At 45.3% G+C, this 21,688-nt stretch overlaps 1 protein-coding gene across 1 annotated transcript in view; it reads right to left on the bottom strand.

Moving 5' to 3' along the window:
* Positions 1–634: 634 nt before the first annotated feature.
* The window catches only part of LOC121558102 (fidgetin-like), a 39,574-nt gene continuing 18,520 nt past the window's right edge, over positions 635–21,688 (bottom strand). The window contains exon 3 of the mRNA XM_045225837.1: positions 635–4,662. Within this exon, the coding sequence (XP_045081772.1) occupies positions 2,453–4,662 (2,210 nt within the window). The 3' untranslated portion in view covers positions 635–2,452. The remainder of the gene's footprint in view (positions 4,663–21,688) is intronic.

Here is a 21,688-nt window from a genome sequence, read left to right as displayed (position 1 = left end):
GGCTGCTCCTCCTCCTTGTTCGGGCAGGCTTCGGCGGTCGTCGTCCCCGGAGTACTAGCTGCCACCGTTCGATGTTTCATGTTTGTTTGGTTTTGTCTGTTTGTACACCTGTCCCTTGTTAGTGTTTGATTTTGTTTCCTATTTAGTTATCGTGTGTTGGGTCAGGTGTTATGTGTGATTGTTTTTTGTCAAGCTGTTGCTCTCTGTATTTACTCTCGTGTTTTGTTGTTTTTCGAGAGTCCGCACTGTGTGCGCTATCGTCGTTTTACGCACTGTGTTTATTGTGCGTAATTTGTATTTTGCCTCCCGGTTGGGTTGGCTGTTCGCCTGTTTGGTGCTGCTTTCGTTTACTAAAGTCTGTTCACGAACGCCCGTGTTTCCTGCGCTTGATTTCCACACCGCATCTACACTCAGCTACTGACAGGGGAAAACAGAAAATGTGCTGTTATTGGCAGAGAGGTTTGGAACTCTCTTTCTTATTGGTCTATTAACTCATTTACCGGATGGCGATATCACCATGAATGGCCAAAACTCCATCCCACCAAAACAGGCTGAAATTCCAGGTAGTCTTTTCAAACAGCTCTTATAATAAAATAATATTATCATAATTTTCACAATTTCACAGTATTATTCCAACCTCATAGCGTGGAAATATATATAAAACACAGGAAAATCATGTTTTTGACTGCATTGGGCCTTTAAGAGCCAGGACAAGTGTCGAATTAGTGGTATGTCCACCCTGACCATGTGCTTGGGTTAATGTGTGCACATACTATACAATGAAAATGCGATTGGCCAAATGCCTTAAACAATTCCTAGCACCTACCCGCAAGCCCTTGTTGAGTCTCCTTGCCGATATGACACAACTGGATAGGTGTTAGCACTATGACGGAAAAGCCCCAGAGCATTCCATAGTTATAGGTGGCTCTATAGCCATATTGCTGTGACCAATCCAATCATGTCAGATCTGTACCTGGATAAGCCAATGAGGACCTCTGGTAAGGAACTGAAAACCAGTTTGGAATTGAGCCCTGGTGCTGAACCTCTGACCTTCGGGATGAATAAAGATGGCAGCCTTTTCTCATTCAAACTGACTCAACTGGCTGACATATAGTAGTCATTAGCAATTAGCCTTTTTGGATCTAAGACTGTCCCCGACTGCTCTGCTGCCTCTTAGGTGAGTTGAAACCAACTGAGGTAGAACAGAAAGCATGTGTGATCCTAACGTTGCATTTAGCCCAAATTCTGGGAAATATGGAATCACACACTGTGTCACGGCACCGTTCGCTTTCTTTCATATGGTGTTTTTTTTATGATTCATCGTCAAGTACAGTAGTTCTATGGCAGACAACATGGCTTCCAGTGATAACGGAATAGCAACTGAAGTCCACCGTTCCATCTAAAGAGTTGTGGGTTGTTGAAAACATTCATATAACCCACTATATGTGGTCATCAGTGCCCCCTTAAAACATCAGGTGAACAACACTCAATTCAATCTATACACAACTTAGGATTCAAATAACACACTCGGGCATCGCATTTTCTAAAAACCTTAAAATGGAAACTGAACTCATCACCAAAAATTCTTCACTTAAGCACCTTCAGAAAAACAAAAAAACAAATCTCACTATTGATTTATTTGTCCCGTCGTTCCAGAACTAAATCTGGTTACATTCATTTTCATCTCCTCAACCGTCTTGCCTAGAAGGTTTGAGGTAAACCTAACACTGTTTCGCTAGATATTATATAAATTACTAAAATCGTGGTCTTAATTACTCTCAGAGGATCGTAGTGCTTTTGTGTGGTGATGTCGTTGAGGTACTGTACAATTCACAAACACTTTCCTGAGTTTTTTGCAGACAGATGATCAAAAGAGATGAAGTGTATGGATCGGGGTCCAGATTACTGTCACCCCCTGAGGAATACTGTTGATACTTGGTGAAATGGCAGGAGAAAAAGATCACCATCTCCCATGGCAACCGCCACTCTCTAATTTTAATCTTGCTGTTGAAGTTTAAAGCTCTTAATATCAGCACATGCCATTAATGTAGATTGTGAGGCAAACAAAATCATAATACATAAAAAAGAAATAAGAATTAAGAAAGCACCACTACAGGCACTTGGTTAGCAAACTACATTTTAAGGGACAACAACAAAGGTATATATACACAAAGGGTCCTCAACCGTCTCTTCTCAAGTTGACCCCTTCAAAATGTGTAAACAATGCCTGGCTTTAGCAACGTCAAGCATCCTAATGAAATCTCTGCTCGTTACCTGCAAAACCATCAGGTATCACTCCAACCAAGTCTCTCAATGTTTTCTCCGCCTCTGGTGTCAGGTCTTGCGCGTGTGGGGTTACGTCGCCCCTCTTGTGTGCCTTCCTCTCTGGTTAGCACAACAGCCAGGTCGAAGAATTCCCAACGCCTCTTTCTTGAGGACTTTCCCCCAAGGTTCACTGACCGCACCCAAACAGTTTGTTCCACTCTGTGTACGTTTCAATCTCTTTTTGCGATATACTGGGCTGGAATTTGCAAAAAACACTGTCAAAGTCTTGGTAGGTGAGGGGCCGCATCTGGCCCGTGGGCATGATGCTCACAGAGAGGTCCAGGCCTTGGGAGGAGGTGTGCAGCATGCCCACCAGGGCCTCCTGGCACAGCCTTGCCATGTCCAGTCCGGAGAAGCCCTCGGTGCGCTGGACCAGCAGCACCAGCTCCTCCTCACTGAGGCAGTACTTACGCTGGGACTGGGACAGCAGCTGGCTCAGCATGTGGTGGCGGGCCGAACCATCCGGCAGCGGCACCAGGACCCGCCGGCCAAAGTACCGTCGCAGCCCCTCGTCCATGTCCTGGGGCTTGCTGGTGGAGCAGACCACCAGAACGTGGTTGTTGGAGTCATCGGCTGGGCCAAGGAGCAGCGCATCAAGCTGGGCCAGGAGCTCGGCCTTGAGCCGGTGAATGGGGCTCTCGTTGCTGAGATGGGCCGACAACAGCATGTCCACGTCGCTGATGAACAGCACTGAGGGCTGGCGGCAACGCGCCACCAGGAAGGAGGCCCGCAGGATCTTGTCACCCTCTGCCAGCCACTTGGTGGCCAAGGTAGAGCCTCTGAGCTGCAGGAAGGGCGCCCCCAGCTGGCTGGCCATGCAGCGGCCCAGCAACGTCCGGCCCGTGCCTCTGGGGCCGAACAGTAGAACGCACCTCGGGGCCGAACCTAGGCCCCTGAACATGTCCGGACGTAGCATGGGCCAGAGAACCTCCTCCTTCAGAGTGGCCTTGGCCAGCTCCAGGCCTGCAATGTCACTCCAGTCCACCGGGGGTCCCTGCTGCAGGATCTCAGAGGTCACCATGTCCAAGAGGTGGGGGTCACTGCCCTTCAGCTGCTCCTCAGTGGGCCGGGAGGATGAGGTTGCCCCTGTCAGGGAGGGGTGGGAGAGGTGCAGGCGGTGCTCGTCCCCTTGGTCGCTTAGGGAGGGAGAGGTGAAGCTCCCCAGGGAGTCTGCCGAGCGCGAGCCCCCCAGGGTGGAGGCATAGGACGGAGGGGTGAGTGCTCCACCCACAGACTGCCCGCTGAATTTCCTAGACTGCTCAGAGGCCATGGGCTGCTTTTGGGGATTAAACGGCACAGATGACTTGTCAGCGTTCCTGTCAAAACCGTTCCCTCCGCCCGCATTTGAGATGCTGCTGTCCGGTACCCTGTACATGGGGCTCTCTGCGGAGCTGCGCACCTGGCCATAGACATAATTTCCATAAGTGGAGTCCATCTCTCCTTGCCCTGTCATGTAGAAGGCTTTTCTCTTCAGAGAGTTGGATGAGCTGCCGTTCAGAGGCGTTGGCGCGATGGGGCCGAGGTTGTGGGACTGGTAGGGGTACCCAGGGAGTGTGGAGGAGGGGGGCAGGGGGGTGGGAGCGGCGATCCCTGACGGTAGGTAGGAGGATGGAGGGGGGGCTCCCCCGGGGCTGTAGCCTGGCCCCACGGCGCTCTGGGAGGGGTACCCAGCAGGGGGGTAATTGTAGCCCGAGAGGTTGGAGGATCCCCCATTGTAGGTCGGGACCAGGGAGGGGTGGGGGGGCGGAGGAGGGGGCTGCAAGAGGCCGGAGCTGTGCAGAGGGGAAGTGGTGGCCTGGGAGCTGTAGCCCAGGTAGGAGCCACTGTAGCTGGGGCCGTATTCCTGAGAGGAGCCTGCAGAGGAGTGGAGGGCCGTGGCGGTGTGACTACCACAGCTGCTGCTGGAGTAACCAGGCTCTGTCAGGCCGCTGGAGGCCAGGCCCGGGGACGGCGAGCTGCACATACCAGCCACATCTGCCGCCACCCCTCCTTTCCTCATGGACATCCCCTCGGGGACGCAGTAGACCCCCTCCTGCCAGGCTTCGCCCTCCCCCTTCCTGCTGTTCATCCCGGCCTCGGCGTACGAGTTCAGCAGGGCCCTCTCGCTGGGCATCTCCAGGATGCCAGAGTACTTCTCAGCGTACTTCTTGAGCAGGTTGGAGGCGGTGAGCGCAGAAATGTCGTCGTTGGCCCAGGCGTACTGGTAGGTGCTGCCGCCGCGCTGCAGGTGACCCCGGTAAGCCTCGGCCTTGTGGGCCGGCGAGCGCGTGGTGGAGGTGATGTCAAAGTGCTGCTCCGCCCACTGCGCATGCTCTGGGGTCCACTGCATCTTTAGGCCTGCAACGGCAAGAGCACAGAGACAGACAGGACAGTTAGGTTGGTCTTATTTATAAGACAAGGTACAGCCAGTCAAAATTCAGCATCTCTTCATCTCTTAGGCTCTCTGTCAATTGGTCTTCATTATGCTGTCATCAGATTGATTTTAATGGCTGTGATGTGATGACAGTTTATTGGGAGTGATCAAACACTGTCATGCTTATGATAGTACGGACTGTATTTTGCTTAATCATGGAGATTCACTGCTGCCATTTCTTCAATATAAAATCGAGAATACAACTCATGAATATGTATATGAATCTGAGCTCGGAGGTTATACAGTGTGACATTTATGACATGATTCACACATCATGATCAATAATTAACATCCATGATGACTAATGTACTACTGAGCAAAATGTGTTCTAGTTTAAGGAAATTATACATTGTGTGCTACTGTATTGAATAATAATTACTGTGAATAATACTGCAAATAATATTTTTATCTTTTAGTTGGCTGACGTCCATCAGTTTCATTTAGTGCATGGCTTAAAATTGCAATGTGTAACTTTTTGGGTGACCCGACCAAATTCACATAGAAATTAGTTTTATAGATCTGTCATTCTTATTGAAAGCAAGTCTAAGAAGCGGTAGATCTGTTCTATGTGCACTATTTCCATGCTTCCCGTTCTTAAGTTTCATTTTTGCATCTTTTACTTTCGGTTTTGTACACCAGCTTCAAACAGCTGAAAATACAATATTGTTTGTTATGAAAAATATATTTAATAGCGGTTTAGATGGTACAATGATTCTCTACACTTTACTTGCTTGTTTTGTAACATAAACTGAAATTAGGCGAACTATTAGAATTTTTACATGTCAAATATTATATTTATGAAAATGACTAACTAACATAAATTCTTGACATTTTGGTTGTCTGATTCTTTTCGCCCCTCACATTTCTTTTGTTTCTAGGAACACGGATGGTAAATATGACACGAGTAGTGACAGATCACATGAAGGACACTGCATCTCTGCCTTGGGACCGGGCTGGCCGCTACCAGGTTAGGACAAAATAATGCACCCTGCACAGAACAATATGACACAGACATGGCAGGTCACTCCATAATCCCTCTCTCATCTCAGGCGGCCGGAGATGGTTTCAGAGCGCGCCTCGCCTAGTACAGCAAAGCAATCTCCCCCCGCCGGCAGTGTTCTGCTGCTTTCATCAGTACACACACACACACACACACACACAAACACACACACACACCAGAGCCACAGCTGGCTATGAATTACAACACCCTGTGTATCAGGCCTCTGCCATACACCGCACAGTGCCGGACTGCACCTCCACACCGTCACCTCTCTCTCTCTCTCTCTCTTTGCCTTTCCATCTCCATTCGTCTTCTACCTTTCTCTTTGCTTTTCTCTCTCGCTCCGTTTCCCTGTCCACTCCTTCCCACCTTTGTCCTCATCCCTTTTCCTCTCCCCCCTCCTCTGGCTCGTTCTCTCCGTCTCACACACTTCAGTCACCTATCTCCCTTTGTTGCCTCTGATGCTCAAGAGACACTATTTTATATAATCCCCAAAGACTATCTGCAAATATTAACACACACACACACACACTAACACAGTCATCTCACTATCAAAGCATGGCGCTATCAAAGGCCAGACCCACATCATCGTAGGACCCTCCTCTCAGATCGGACTGTTTGGTTTGATTTAACACACAGCGGATTATGAGGATCATTTATGACCATCCCCTGTCCTTTCTTCAGTCTCAGTATCCACTGTTGGAGGCTGTAAGCACTGTATGCCTTACAATTACCATCCCACGGATATTCCTCTTGGGTTTTTTAAGTGGAACTGGTGTGAACACACACACATATTCACAAACACACCTCTCCAGTACGTTCGGCGTGTCAGCGTAGCGTGGTGTTTGTTTGGTAATAGAGCGAGGGAATCCCCCAGACTCCTCTCTGATTCTCTCTCCCAGACGTCTCGCCAGACGCCAGCAGCTAATTAGCAGGATGACGATGTGCTAATTGTGTTCATTTACAGGGTTTTAGCCGAGGGGAGTCTAGCCGGGGCTGGCACGCATGTCACGCTCCTTTATGTAATGACTATATGAAACTCGACGGAGAGAAAGAGCTTGGAAATACTTAAACGTGGATGAAATGTATCAATAAACAGTAAACAGCTAAAAGAATGGAACAGTGTGGTGTGTTTCATGACATGACGTTTCATTGACAGTGGTTTCTGAAAAATAACTGCTGAATAATGGGAATAATTGATCATTATTCCCATAGCGTCTGTATTATTTTCTTGTTTTGTAAAACAATTATATTTCTGCACAGTAAAATGTGTTTGGACAGAACAACTAGAATGTTTGCTCAACATTGAGGCAATTATTGTATATTAAAATGGTCTGTCATTTTGGGGCTTAGAGGTTAGACACAGAAGTTAACTAAATGCCTAAATTAAAAAAAAGTAAAAGTTTAGGTAAGGATGGGAGTTAATAACAAAAGGGTATTTTCATTTGCCAATGCAGCTCATTTGAGAATTCTAAAACATTATGCAACCAGATTTAAATAAATTTAGTAGCAAAGTAGCAAAACAACACATCAGTAGCAAAATAGTAAAAGTAAGATAAAGAACTCCAATGTTCTAAACTCTGTGATTTTCCCGTTCATAATAATATTATTCATCGTTAGCTAATGGAGACCGTTACATGCTGTACCCAGCAAGACATTACACCTGATAGCTATGTGGGTGGTTATTGCAATATTTCTCACATCATTTACACTAATTGCGAGGTTCAAAAACCTCCCAACTTCTTCATTATACGATAGCCACAATATTTGTCAAAAGTTCTTAGATACTTAGATGGCATTTCAATATTTTGGGTAAATGTAATTTATTGATAGCAGAGTATTAAGTAGTTGAGAGGTTATGGTAGCAACAGTTTGGGAGGGAAAAATACCCTTCTAACAGCATGGTCTCTATACTCTCTTAAAATTATATATCTCTCTTCAATATTTTGGCACAACAGTATATCTTCTTATATCTCTCTCACAATAACCTGGTCTACCCTAACAACATCTCTCTCTCTCTCTCTTCACAGCAGCGTGGTCTCTCTCCTTGGAGTGCTCCCTAGAGATGCCTCCCTCCCTCCTCCCTGCCTGTGTAGGAGAATTCACAGTCTGACTCCTAGTACTGTGTACTGGGCCTTGCTCGGGGGACCACGGTTCAGCTGCCAGCATGTCAATGGCGAGAAACACACAGGAGGGAAAGAGAGGGTGAGAGAGAGGGTATGCAGTGCCAGTCTGGCAACTTGGCAAGAAAACAACAGATACAAGCACACACACACACACACTCACACAAATAAACACACACACACACACACACATACAACCTTCTACGCAACAAAACAAAACACATCTTCCAAATTCCAGCCCACTTAAAACAACCCCCTAACCTCCCTTTTATCACCGTAATATTAACATATAGAAAACTGAATCACCCCAACACTTATCTTATTTAAATCCATTTATAAAACATGGAATCTTTATAATTCCATCATCAATAAAGCCAACACTTCTAAGAGACGTGTCAGGCTCCATCAGTGCCTTCATCTCTCCAATCAGGGGGTTAATGTAAAGCCACAGCGTGCGTCTCAATGGAATCCTATTCCCTACATAGTGCACTACTTTTGACCATAGCCCTATAGACCCTGGTCCAGAGGTGCAATATATAGGGAATAGGGTGCCATTTGAGACGCATCCACAGTGATTACCTCCACTATGCAAATGAGGGCCAAATGATAACTTGCACTATTTAAATCAGGTAATACTTACTCTCCCGTTATTCAAATGACGGCATATGAGTTTGAACTCGACGCGTTGAACCTCATGCACTTCCACAAACACATGGAATAAGGCCCTAAGACTGGCACTTGAATCATACATTGTAGTCTATGTGATGGTTAAAACACGGAATACGCAAATCTCTAATCTTATAAAAAAGATTATGTCACTCGATTTGAAAACATTCTAAATATTAACATCTAATGCAAGATTGCATTTGGATCACCATGAATGAATGTGTAGCAAAATTGTCAAGACCAGCTAGGCTTTCATCAGGAACTGTGTGTGTGTGTGTGTGCTCTCTGAGAGAGAGTGAGAGTGTGTGAGTCTGGCCAAGCATTAATGCACTCAGCTGCAACAACATCCAACGGCATTTAGATACGCCCTAAGAGCGCCAAGGCATGTCTGTGTCTTTTCTGCCTGTCATATAGAAGGTCTAATCATACTCATTACTGCTTCTGGACATTGGCATCAACGCGGCTGCATATTAGAAAGTGGTGTGTGTGTGTGTGTGTGTGGAGTAAACAGCTCTTTAGAAAGCACTAATGAGCTCTTTGAAGTCTGTCTGCTGTGTGATTCTGCACAGAGTGTTTGAGAGGACTACCTATTTCAGTACTGTCATAATTAAGGTCCATGCGTTTGCAAAGACAGACACGTGCACACACAAACACACATCAAAGATCTTTCTCTTTCAACGAGTCATCTCGCAGTATGCACACCAAATGTGCCGCACCATATTCAGAACTTGTTCAGCAGTGTGTTTTGAAATGAAATGTGTGAAAGACTGAATTTGTGGCAGCAACTGACTGACAAGTGATCTAACTTCATCAAATGAGAATACTAGACCAATTAAATTTCAGGAGGAAATGGTCACAGCAATTACTCAAATCCTCGTCAAATAGAGCAGAGGGCATCATTTAACCTCGAATTCAGTGAGATATTGTGTGTATGTGTGTACGTGCGTGTGTGTGTGTGTATGTGCGTGTGTGTGTATGTGTGTGCGTGCGTGTGTGTGTGTGCGTGCGTGCATGCCTGGGTGTGTGTCACCTTGTTAATGAAGCTGCCACATTGACACTGTTACTAAGCCAGTGGCGATGCCATATTGGCACACACTACCTGCCGTGTAAAATAATGTGATTAAGCCCTCTAAAATGCAATTAATTAAGTAATTAGTCGTGAATGAGTGTCAGACACTGCAATCAAAATTGCTTCAGTGTTTTGGTTAATTGATTGAACCGCTGCACTTACAAATACGGATGTCAGGTCCCTACGCTAAGAACTTACAGTTTGACTCTTAGCGTATGACCCAACTATAACATTGCATCAATGTTGTCATCTGGATTCCTAAACGCGTGCGTATTTCTAATGAAGGGATAAAAAATGAATTATGAATAAGTTATGCTATCTATTTGTAGGATCTAGAGCAGAAAAAGGTAAGAATTGGGTGGTGGGCCACTAATACTTATAGTGCTGTACAGAAATGTGGGTCCCTGTATACAATAGATAGTTAAGCAAAAAACTCCACTTAGAATCAAGCTGGCTGTTATGAAGCTTGAAACAGAGGAGAAAGCGAGGACTTGGGAGTCTGGGGTTCAACCTCAAAGACAACAGAACAAATTATATTTTAAGTATTTGTTTCTCTTCTGTTGGTATGTAAATGCAGATTTAAAGCGGTACTTTGTGTCTGAGAAGATGGAGCAGAAGCACCTCACATGAAAGTGTAAATTCCAATGTCTGAGGATTAGATCATTTAATCAAAAAAATATGATCTGTCACTCCACAAATCCCTTCCAAAACATAAATATATATAAAACAAAATTAAAAGAAAATAGCTTGAACCCAAAGCCTGACAAATTAGTTACGAACCCCCACAGACCGAGCACAGACCAAGCATCCCCCCCATTTCTTCTGAAACAGTAAAAATAAACAAAAACCAAGCATTGCAGTCTTTGAAGCAAAGCATGCATTTTGAAGCCCAAGCGCTGTTTGATGGCTTACCATGACAACAAGTAGACTGAGGGAAAACAACAACAACAGTAAAAACAGAGCGAGTTAAAAGCGCAGACAGTGAGCAGTGACTCCACTTTCAATACAGACACAGAAGATAAGCTGTCATCAACGAAAATGAGATTTTATATTTAAAAAACATATAAGACCTACTGGAATTCAGGAAATTCAGAGTGACAGGTAATATTAGGAAATCCGACAGATATCCTTTAAATATTCCTAGTAATTTGGTGATCCCTCATCCCTACTAATAATACTTGGAGCAAGTTTTCTCCCTTATGTACGGATTTGTTCTAACAAACTATAACCCGCCAGCTTTCAGCGATAGTTAAAGTGATAGTTCACTCTCCAGTAATGGTTTGCCAGATGTTTTCAGACCTTAAAAGTGGTCTAATGTTTGCGAAGAGTCCATGTCCCATGACAATACAGACACTTTTGATCACTCCATTGAACACTAACAAATCTACCAAGTGACACTTTCCCCTGAGCTGTATAATAAATTGACACTGGATAAATTGCCTTTTACTAGATATACTATCAGATCTCTGGGTTAAACGGAGAGTGCAGTTAAACAAATGCTCCGGATCAAGGAAATTGTGCATGGCTTCACGTGTCAGTCAGGGAGGAAATTGAGAGATATTCAGAGTGAGCTCTAAGCCGGGCTGCGGCGGCGACACGGGGACGCTAACGCCCTAGCGCCTCACCATTCATCTTTAATGCAGTCGGGCCCGTCATTCAGCCAGTCCATTTCCTGTGGCTGGCGCACCGTGCCTAATCACCCAGTTATACCCACGATGGCGTTCTCAAAGACACAGCACACACATACATAAACACACACTGGGCCTGTAGCCCGCTGAGACAAGACACCAGATCATTTTAACCCAGTGTTAACACCGAAAAATGCCTTTCACCGCTGTTAGCCAACATAATGACCCCCCTCTTCCTCCCCCCTCATCTCCAACACACACCACACACACACACACGAACACACACAAACTGCAATGCTGCAGATTCATCTTAACCGGCATGGGCATGTCCTAATGCATCCCCAGTATGTGCTGACATTCTCAGTGGAAAAAACAGGGCTCATTTAAAACAGTAAGCCACTGCTGAGGGACCTCATCTACATATATTCTAAACCGCTAGAGGTGATGAGATCCTCCTGGTGCCATAGTCCAGAACTGTGTCCCAAATGGCATGCTATTCCCTATACAGTGCACTATATAGGTAATAGGGTGCATTTGGAAGGGGCCCAATAACTACTTTCTTTAGGGACCTGCAGGATTAACACAGGGATAGGTGGTATTGATACACCCCAGACGCCTGGATCTATACTGGCGGTGCCACCGCGACTTTGTTTACCTGTTTGTTAAGTAATTAAAATAGATTTCATACTGAAGGCCCTAATCCTTTTAGAAACCACATTGATTGGACGACCGGCAGAGGAGAGTCATTGTGTCATTTAGTTCAACGTTTATTTTTTTAACACAGGTGTGTGTGTGTGTGTGTGTATGTGTGTGTGTGCACACATGCGCGCCTACATGTCTGTGTGCACTGTGTGTTCCTCGTGAGACCGAAACTTGGAAAAGTCCTCGATGTGGAGGACGTCATTAGGGGACTGTGGACTCTGAGGGGGTGTAGTAGAAAGACTGAGAGAGAGGCCCACCTACAGATAATGGAGGGGAAGCCTCTCACCCCGTCTAAAGCTGTCTGTCTGCGTAAATAAAATGAGATAATTATTGAGTGAACAAGCAGCGAGACACTAAATGTCGCGAGGCGCACTCTTTTTTTACCGTTGCGGTCGGTAAATCACCGCAAACAGGGTGCTTTCAGACATTAAGTGCCCGCTAAGCACAGTAGCTGCATCATATTTCAAGAGCGCTGCGTTTGTGTGGGTGAGGAGGCAGGAAAATGGAGTGTGATGGTTATCCATTACCTTATACGGTGTTGGACGATGATCATTTTCAAGTGACTCATTTCTGGAAGTACCATCTATTGGGTGCTTGGGGAGAGAAGACTTTGATAGGTAATCCAAAATAACTATTTGCGGGGTCGTTGCCGCGGCAGCACAAAGAGACACTAGAAGAGAACAACTCTTTCCCCGCTCATTATTCTAATGTAGTAGTCAGAGAACAATCCACACGACGACGCATACAAACACAACAAAATCACAGAGCAGGCCATTAGATTCACGGTCTGTAGGTACTAAATGAGACACAATATCAACATATGCATACATCTCATGGTCAAATCAAATCAAATCAACTGTATTTGTCACAAACACAGTTTACGGCAGGTATAAAAGGTGCAGCGAAATGCTTATGTACTAGCTCCCTCAACAATGCAGTACATTAATCAATGATCAGTAATAACAATGAGAAGTAATAGAAGAGGTATTTGCATAGTAATAATGGACTGTATTTACACTGTATTTACCAATATAAAGTGGGTAGTGGGATCAATAGCATATAATAGAACAACAGTGTTGACTGTTTGTGTGTGTGTGTGTGTGTGTGCTTGTGTGTGTGTTTATGGGTGTTTGTGTGTAAGAGTTGGATACGTGGGTAGTCAGTGCAAAGAATTTCTAAGGTCCATATATAGTCTTTCCTGTGCAAATAGTCTCTAAGGTGCAAGTTTGTGCAGGGAGACAGCTAGGTTGAGCTTTTCAGGAGTCTGATGGCCTGGTGGTAGAAGCTGTCTTGGAAGCCTGTTGGTCCGAGACCCGATATTCCGATACCGCTTGCCAGATGGTAACAGAGTGAAAAGTCTGTGGCTCGGGTGACTGGAGTCCTTGACAAACTTTTGGGCCTTCCTCAGGGACTGCCTGGTGTAGATGTCCTGGAAGGCAGGAAGGAAGCCCCCAGCAATGTATTAGGCCTTCTGTAGGGCCTTCTGGTTTAGGGCGGTGCAGTTGCCGTACCAGGCGTACCAGGCTGTTGATTGTGCAGCTGTAGAACTTCATTAGGATCCGAGGGCTCATGCCAAATTTCTTCAGGCAACTATGGTGGTAGTATAATTGGACCATGTCAGGTTCTCTGTGATGTGGACGCCGAGGAACTTGACCCTCTCCACTGCAGCCCTGTTGAAGACAATAGGGGCGTGTACCTCCCTCTGTTTCATGTAGTCCACGATCAGATCCTTGGTTTGGCTAATGCTGAGGGAGAGGCTGTTTCCCTGGTACCATAGTGCCAGGGCTCTAACCTCCTCCCTGTAGTTTGTCATGTCGACGATCAGGCCCACCACCGTCTGCAAACTAAATGATGGTGTTGGGTGTACAGGGAGTACAGGAGGGGGCTGAGCATGCACCCCTGGGGGGCCCCCGTGTTGAGGGTCAGCGTGGCAGAGGTGTTGTTGCCTACCCTCACCACCTGGGGTCTGCCTGTCAGGAAGTCCAGGATCCAGTTGCAGATGGGGGTGCTCATACCCAGGGCCTTGAGCTTAGTGTCAAGCTTGAAGGGACTATAGTGTTGAACGCTGAGCTATAGTCAATGAACAGCATTTTCACATAGGTGTTCCTCTTGTCCAGGTGGGATAGGGCAGTGTGTAGCGCAATGGCGATTGCGTAATCTGTGGATCTGTTGGGGTGGTGTGCAAATTGGAGTGGGTCCAGGGTGTCAGGTAAGGTGGAGCTGATGTTATCCTTGACCAGCCTCTCGAAGCACTTCATGATGACAGAAGTGAGTGCTACAGGGCGATAGTAATTTAGGCAGGTTACCTTAGTTTGCTTGGGTACAGGGACAATGATGGGCATCTTGAAGCATGTGGGCACCACAGACTGGGACAGGGAGAGGTTGAATATGTCCGTGAACACTCCAGCCAGCTGGTCTGCACATGCTATGAGGAGGCGGCCGGGGATGCTGTCTGGGCCGACTACTCTGCGAGTATTCACACACTTGAAGGTCCTACTCACATCAGCCACAGAGATCTTGAGCTCACAGTCCTCTACAGCAGCGGGGGCCCTCGTAGGAGGATCAGTGTTGATTGCCTCGAAACGAGCATAGAAGTTGTTTAGCTTATTTGGGAGAAAGGCATCTGTGTTTGCCGTGCTGCTAGTTTTTGCCTTGTAGTCCGTAATTGTTTGTAGTCCTTGCCACATGCGTCTCACGTCAGAGCCGTCGAAATGCAAATTCACTTTGTACCTGTACTGTCTTTTTTCATCTTTGATTTATTTTCAGAGGTCGTAGCTGGTCTTTTTGTATTTATCCATATCCCCAGAAATCCAACCGGAGTTTAATGTGTTGGTCTGCGCTCTCAGTTTTGCACGGATGTTGCTATTTATCCACAGTTTCTGGTTGGGGTATGTGTGAAAAGTAATTGTTGGGACAATAATGTTATTGTCGGAGGCAACCCGGAACATTTCCCAGTCTTGTAGCATATATTCTGATTGGTCAGACCAGCATTTAAAAAATCTTACTATGGATTTTTCCTGCTTTAATTTTTGCTTGTACAGTCGTGGTCAAAAGTTGAGAATGACACAAATATGAATTTTCACAGTCTGCTGCCTCCGTTTTTATGATGGCAATTTGCATATACTCCAGAATGTTATGAAGAGTGATCAGATGAATTGCAATTAATTGCAAAGTCCCTCTTTGCCATGAAAAAGAACTTAATCCCCCAAAAAACATTTCCACTGCATTTCAGCCCTGCCACAAAAGGACCAGCTGCCATCATGTCAGTGATTCTCTCGTTAACACAGGTGAGAGAAAGTGTTGACGAGGACAAGGCTGGAGATCACTCTGTCATGCTGATTGAGTTAGAATAACAGACTGGAAGCTTTAAAAGGAGGGTGGTGCTTAAAATCATTGTTCTTCCTCTGTTAACCATGGTTACCTGCAAGGGAACACGTGCCGTCATCATTGCTTTGCACAAAAAGGGCTTCACAGGCAAGGATATTGCTGCTAGTAAGATTGCACCTAAATCAACCATTTATCGGATCATCAAGAACTTCAAGGAGAGAGGTTCAATTGTTGTGAAGAAGGCTTCAGGGCGCCCAAGAAAGTCCAGCAAGTGCCAGGACCGTCTCCTAAAGTTGATTCAGCTGCGGGATCGGGGCACCACCAGTGCAGAGCTTGCTCAGGAATGGCAGCAGGCAGGTGTGAGTGCATCTGCACGCACAGTTTGGCGAAGACTTTTGGAGGATGGCCTGGTGTCAAGAAGGGCAGCGAGGAAGCCACTTCTCTCCAGGAAAAACATCAGGGACTGACTGATATTCTGCAAAAGGTACAGGGATTGGACTGCTGAGGACTGGGGTAAAGTCATTTTCTCTGATGAATCCCCTTTCCGATTGTTTGGGGCATCTGGAAAAAAGCTTGTCTGGAGAAGACAAGGTGAGCGCTACCATCAGTCCTGTGTCATGCCAACAGTAAAGCATCCATTCATATGTGGGGTTGCTTCTCAGCCAAGGGAGTGGGCTCACTCACAATTTTGCCTAAGAACACAGCCATGAATAAAGAATGGTACCAACACATCCTCCGAGAGCAACTTCTCCCAACCATCCAAGAACAGTTTGGTGATGAACAATGCCTTTTCCAGCATGATGGAGCACCTTGCCATAAGGCAAAAGTGATAACTAAGTGGCTCGGGGAACAAAACATCGACATTTTGGGTCCATGGCCAGGAAACTCACCAGACTTTAATCCCATTGAGAACTTGTGGTCAATCCTCAAAAGGCGGGTGGACAAACAAAACCCCACAAATTCTGACAAACTCCAAGCATTGTTTATACAAGAATGGGCTGCCATCAGTCAGGATGTGGCCCAGAAGTTAATTAACAGCATGCCAGGGCGGATTGCAGAGGTCTTGAAAAAGAAGGGTCAACACTGCAAATATTGACTCTTTGCATAAACTTAATGTAATTGTCAATAAAAGCCTTTGACACTTATGGAATGCTTGTAATTATACTTCAGTATACCATAGTAACATCTGACAAAAATATCTAAAACACTGAAGCAGCAAACTTTGTGAAGAACAATACTTGTGTCATTCTCAAAACTTTTGACCACGACTGTAGACTTGCAGGAGCAGAATTAAGGTGTGGTCTGATTTGTCGAAGGGGGTCGAAGGAGTGCTTTGTATCTCAGAATGGAGAATAACAATGGTCCAACTTATTTTTCCCGCAAGTGAGGGGGGGTGTACACAGCCATGATACAAACAGCAAATAATCCATCACCATCGTAAACACAAAAGCTTTAGAAAAATATTGTTCATGGAAATGTCTATTAAAGCCAATTTGGTACATTTCACGTACAATAAATATCTACAATTACTATTATCTCCATTTGAAAGAGTTTTGTCACATAACTTCTCACATAAGTTTCCTCTTGAATGGTTATTGATCACCAGCCACTGATTTCCTCCTGAATGTTAGAAAACGCAAGTGGATGCCCAACGATGCGTCACTTTGTCTGTTGTCACAGGCTTTCTGTCTGTCAGTGTGTGTGCACGTGTGTGTTTGCTGCGGCACACACAGTAACGTTAAGCTTATGACAGACGAGCCAGGCATGGCCGTCAACGTGACACTGTTTGTGAATGAGTGTGTGTGCATGTGTGTGTGCATCAAATGCATGCGCTTTTTGATAGTTGTTTGTGTCAGAATAAATTCAACACTGCCATAGCCAACAGTTCACACCCCTCCAACAGAGAGAGGAGTCACCAGTTCTGCTCCTGCTAATGATCTGATGATAGCCACCCTGACAATCCTCCAAAAGAGGAAAAGGCGGGCGACCGGGCGTGTTGGTGAGATGGGGGTCAGAGAGGCCCGCTCCAAACAGGAGTTGGCTCAGATTAAAAACTGCTGTCAGCAGAGCGCAGCCTGTCTCTACTATTGAACAGCACCATTCTGAAATAACCCCAACCTCCATACTGAACTGTAAATGCATGGGATCAGTTTGGGAGTCAAAGGTGTCAAGTCTTTCACACTTCACATCAGGCACTGCCAGCTCAGGCGGTTTTTCATCCAACAAAAATCTACATGAAGGGAAACAGACACACCAAATAAAAGGACATTATTGACAGTTTGCCCTTCTTTAATTCATGCCTGAAATTCTACTGAATAGGAAACATGCATTTACTTTAATATTGCTAATAATATTTTTACAATTTTGTAAAAAATGACGAAACCATTGGCTAATTCCAGACTCCATTGGAGTCTGAAATACCTCTACTTTGAATTCAATGTGGATTTCATTCTGGTGGAATTCACACAGGTTGTCTAAACACTCAAACAGTGGATCAATATGGCCATCGATCTGTGGCATTGAGACTGAGCTAGACGTGTCGAGGGGGCAAGAGATTCTCACTACCGTTCCCCAGTCTACCGTTGAGGAGCCGCAACACACACACACACACACACACACACACTCTCAAAATAGAAATAACACCAACCAAACTACAGCACACATATTTCAGTCTCTTTGCTCCCGTGTCTTTGGAAGTTGGAGTGAGCTGTTAGTTTGACTCTATGAGGACATCCATTACAGTTCTCTGAGTGAATATCAAGCCAGCCAGTCAGTCAGCGTAACAGCATCACAGGTTCTCAGACTGAACTGACGCAGTCGATTCCTTTGAATAATTCATCTGGACTGAGTGATAAGATGGCCTCTGATGCAGCTCTGAGACTGAGGGGTAGATTTGGAAAAGTCCAACTTTTATAGAACCAGCTTGTGACTTACTGATCAATATTTCAGACAACTCAAACATGATATCACACCACAGGAAGAGGAAAGACACTGATACTTGCATCATTTTAAAACAATTTTCTTAGTGTCAATGTCATTAGTCATTATTTAATCTCTTATCCTCTATTTTCCATTTTGTTTTACAATAACTGTTTTATTATTACATTAAATTAGTGGATAGCTGGGGAGGAAATCTAAAAATCATTATTGTAAGTTCGGCAAAAAGTATAATTACAATTGACAAAAAGAATATCAATCATCGCTTATTTCCATTTCACAGACAGAACAGGTTAGTCAATTCCTCAAACGTTTTCCAGACAGGTATTTGGAAGCATCAAACTAAACAGTCAAAACTGTGGCGATTACAAAACGCCTACCTACACCTTAACATGGCATCTCGGCGGTTGGAGCGTGATGGGGGGTAGCAATAAGCCAGACGGTGTCTCAGAGGAATAAGAGAGAGCAGATTTAATGTAATCATAAGGGAAGCTCATCTTTCAGGGAACAGTAATAATGAGCAATCAATAAGATCCCTAACAGAGTTAGAGAGAGTGCCTGACAGCAGCTGTAGGCCTGTTAACAGGCAGCGTCTGCTCTCACATTACTGGGGTGGCTGCACCGTGACACACACACACACACACAAACACACATACACACACACACATGCGCGAGCACACATAAACACACACACCTCTGGTGACACCCACCAGCAGTGTGTCACTCCCTATCGATCTCTGGCTTTAATCACATTCACTGTTAATGTACCCGATAGGTGTTAGAGTGGTCTAAGCTGTACTACAGATAAACCAGTATAAAACGGATATTAGAAACACACTTTTCTTGTGAGCACCATCAAACATTTGACCAGTATCTCACTTCAAAAAACTAGACCATTGATTTGAATGAGAACGTCTAAAATGGCTTTGTAATGGTCAAAGTGAAAGTGCTGAGGGGATGACATCATTAGCTTTAGTGAAAATATCTGACCCTAAATCAGTTGCTAGGGGCAACATCTACCTCCTTCCTCTGGACAACACAGTAGTGCCATAAGTCAGTCATCTCCTACCTTACTGTGATCACACTTTCAGACAATCAGCGAGAGGGGGGGGGGCTAACAGAAAGAGAGAGCGAGAGAGAGCGAGAGAGAGAGAGAGAGAGAGAGAGAGAGAGAGAGAGAGAGAGAGAGAGAGAGAGAGAGAGAGAGAGAGAGAGAGAGAGAGAGAGAGAGAGAGAGAGAGAGAGAGAGAGAGAGAGAGAGAGAGCCCAGCTAGCCTAGCTCTACACATTTTCCCAATTACAACATGCTAGCCTAGCTCTACACATTAGCCCAATTACAACATGCTAGCTCAGCTAGCCTAGCTCTACACATTAGCCCAATTACAACATGCTAGCTCAGCTAGCCTAGCTCTACACATTAGCCCAATTACAACATGCTAGCTCAGCTAGCCTAGCTCTACACATTAGCCCAATTACAACATGCTAGCTCAGCTAGCCTAGCTCTACACATTAGCCCAATTACAACATGCTAGCTCAGCTAGCCTAGCTCTACACATTAGCCCAATTACAACATGCTAGCTCAGCTAGCCTAGCTCTACACATTTGCCCAATTACAACATGCTAGCCTAGCTCTACACATTAGCCCAATTACAACATGCTAGCTCAGCTAGCCTAGCTCTACACATTAGCCCAATTACAACATGCTAGCTCAGCTAGCCTAGCTCTACACATTTGCCCAATTACAACATGCTAGCCTAGCTCTACACATTAGCCCAATTACAACATGCTAGCTCAGCTAGCCTAGCTCTACACATTAGCCCAATTACAACATGCTAGCCCAGCTAGCCTAGCTCACACCCAATTACAAATCAAATGACATTTTATTGATCGCGTACACAGGTACACATATTTTGCAGATGCTTTTGCAGGTGCAGCAAAATGCTTATGTTTGTAGCTCCAACAGTGCAATATACGTAACAATCCAAAACAATACACACAAATCCAAAAAATTAAAATTAAGACATTTAACGAGCAATGTCAGAGTCCGGAGTATAAATATATACAGTGTAAATGTATATAATGGTGTGTATAGACAGTATGGACAGTATATGAATAGGAAAGGTGTGTACAGCAGTAGTTATATCAGATGATCCATGACTAGAATACAGTATATGCATATAAAGTGGGTAAAACAGTACGTAAACATGATTAAAGTGACCAGTGTTCAATGACTATGTACAGTGGGGAGAACAAGTATTTGATACACTGCTGATTTTGCAGGTTTTCCTACTTACAAAGCATGTAGAGGTCTATCATTTTTATCATAGGTACACTTCAACTGTGAGAGACGGAATCTAAAACAAAAATCCAGAAAATCACATTGTATGATTTTTAAGTAATTCATTTGCATTTTATTGCATGACATAAGTATTTGATACATCAGAAAAGCAAAACTTAATATTTGGTACAGAAACCTTTGTTTGCAATTAGAGAGATCATACGTTTCCTGTAGGTCTTGACCAGGTTTGCACACACTGCAGCAGGGATTTTGGCCCACTCCTCCATACAGACCTTCTCCAGATCCTTCAGGTTTCGGGGCTGTCGCTGGGCAATACGGACTTTCAGCTCCCTCCAAAGATTTTCTATTGGGTTCAGGTCTAGAGACTGGCTAGGCCACTCCAGGACCTTGAGATGCTTCTTACGGTGCCACTCCTTAGTTACCCTGGCTGTGTGTTTCAGGTCGTTGTCATGCTGGAAGACCCAGCCACGACCCATCTTCAATGCTCTTACTGAGGGAAGGAGGTTGTTGGCCAAGATCTCGCGATACATGGCCCCATCCATCCTCCCCTCAATACGGTGCAGTCGTCCTGTCCCCTTTGCAGAAAAGCATCCCCAAAGAATGATGTTTCCACCTCCATGCTTCACGGTTGGGATGGTGTTCTTGGGGTTGTACTCATCCTTCTTCTTCCTCCAAACACGGCGAGTGGAGTTTAGACCAAAAAGCTCTATTTTTGTCTCATCAGACCACATGACCTTCTCCCATTCCTCCTCTGGATCATCCAGATGGTCATTGGCAAACTTCAGACGGGCCTGGACATGCGCTGGCTTGAGCAGGGGGACCTTGCGTGCGCTGAGGATTTTAATCCATGACGGCGTAGTGTGTTACTAATGGTTTTCTTTGAAACTGTGGTCCCAGCTCTCTTCAGGTCATTGACCAGGTCCTGCTGTGTAGTTCTGGGCTGATCCCTCACTTTCCTCATGATCATTGATGCCCCACGAGGTGAGATCTTGCATGGAGCCCCAGACCGAGGGTGATTGACCGTCATCTTGAACTTCTTCCATTTTCTAATAATTGCGCCAACAGTTGTTGCCTTCTCACCAAGCTGCTTGCCTATTGTCCTGTAGCCCATCCCAGCCTTGTGCAGGTCTACAATTTTATCCCTGATGTCCTTACACAGCTCTCTGGTCTTGGCCATTGTGGAGAGGTTGGAGTCTGTT

This window comes from Coregonus clupeaformis, chromosome 16, assembly GCF_020615455.1.
Source record: "Coregonus clupeaformis isolate EN_2021a chromosome 16, ASM2061545v1, whole genome shotgun sequence".
Classification (NCBI taxonomy): Eukaryota; Metazoa; Chordata; class Actinopteri; order Salmoniformes; family Salmonidae; genus Coregonus; species Coregonus clupeaformis.
This window is presented reverse-complemented; position numbering and strand designations above follow the sequence as displayed.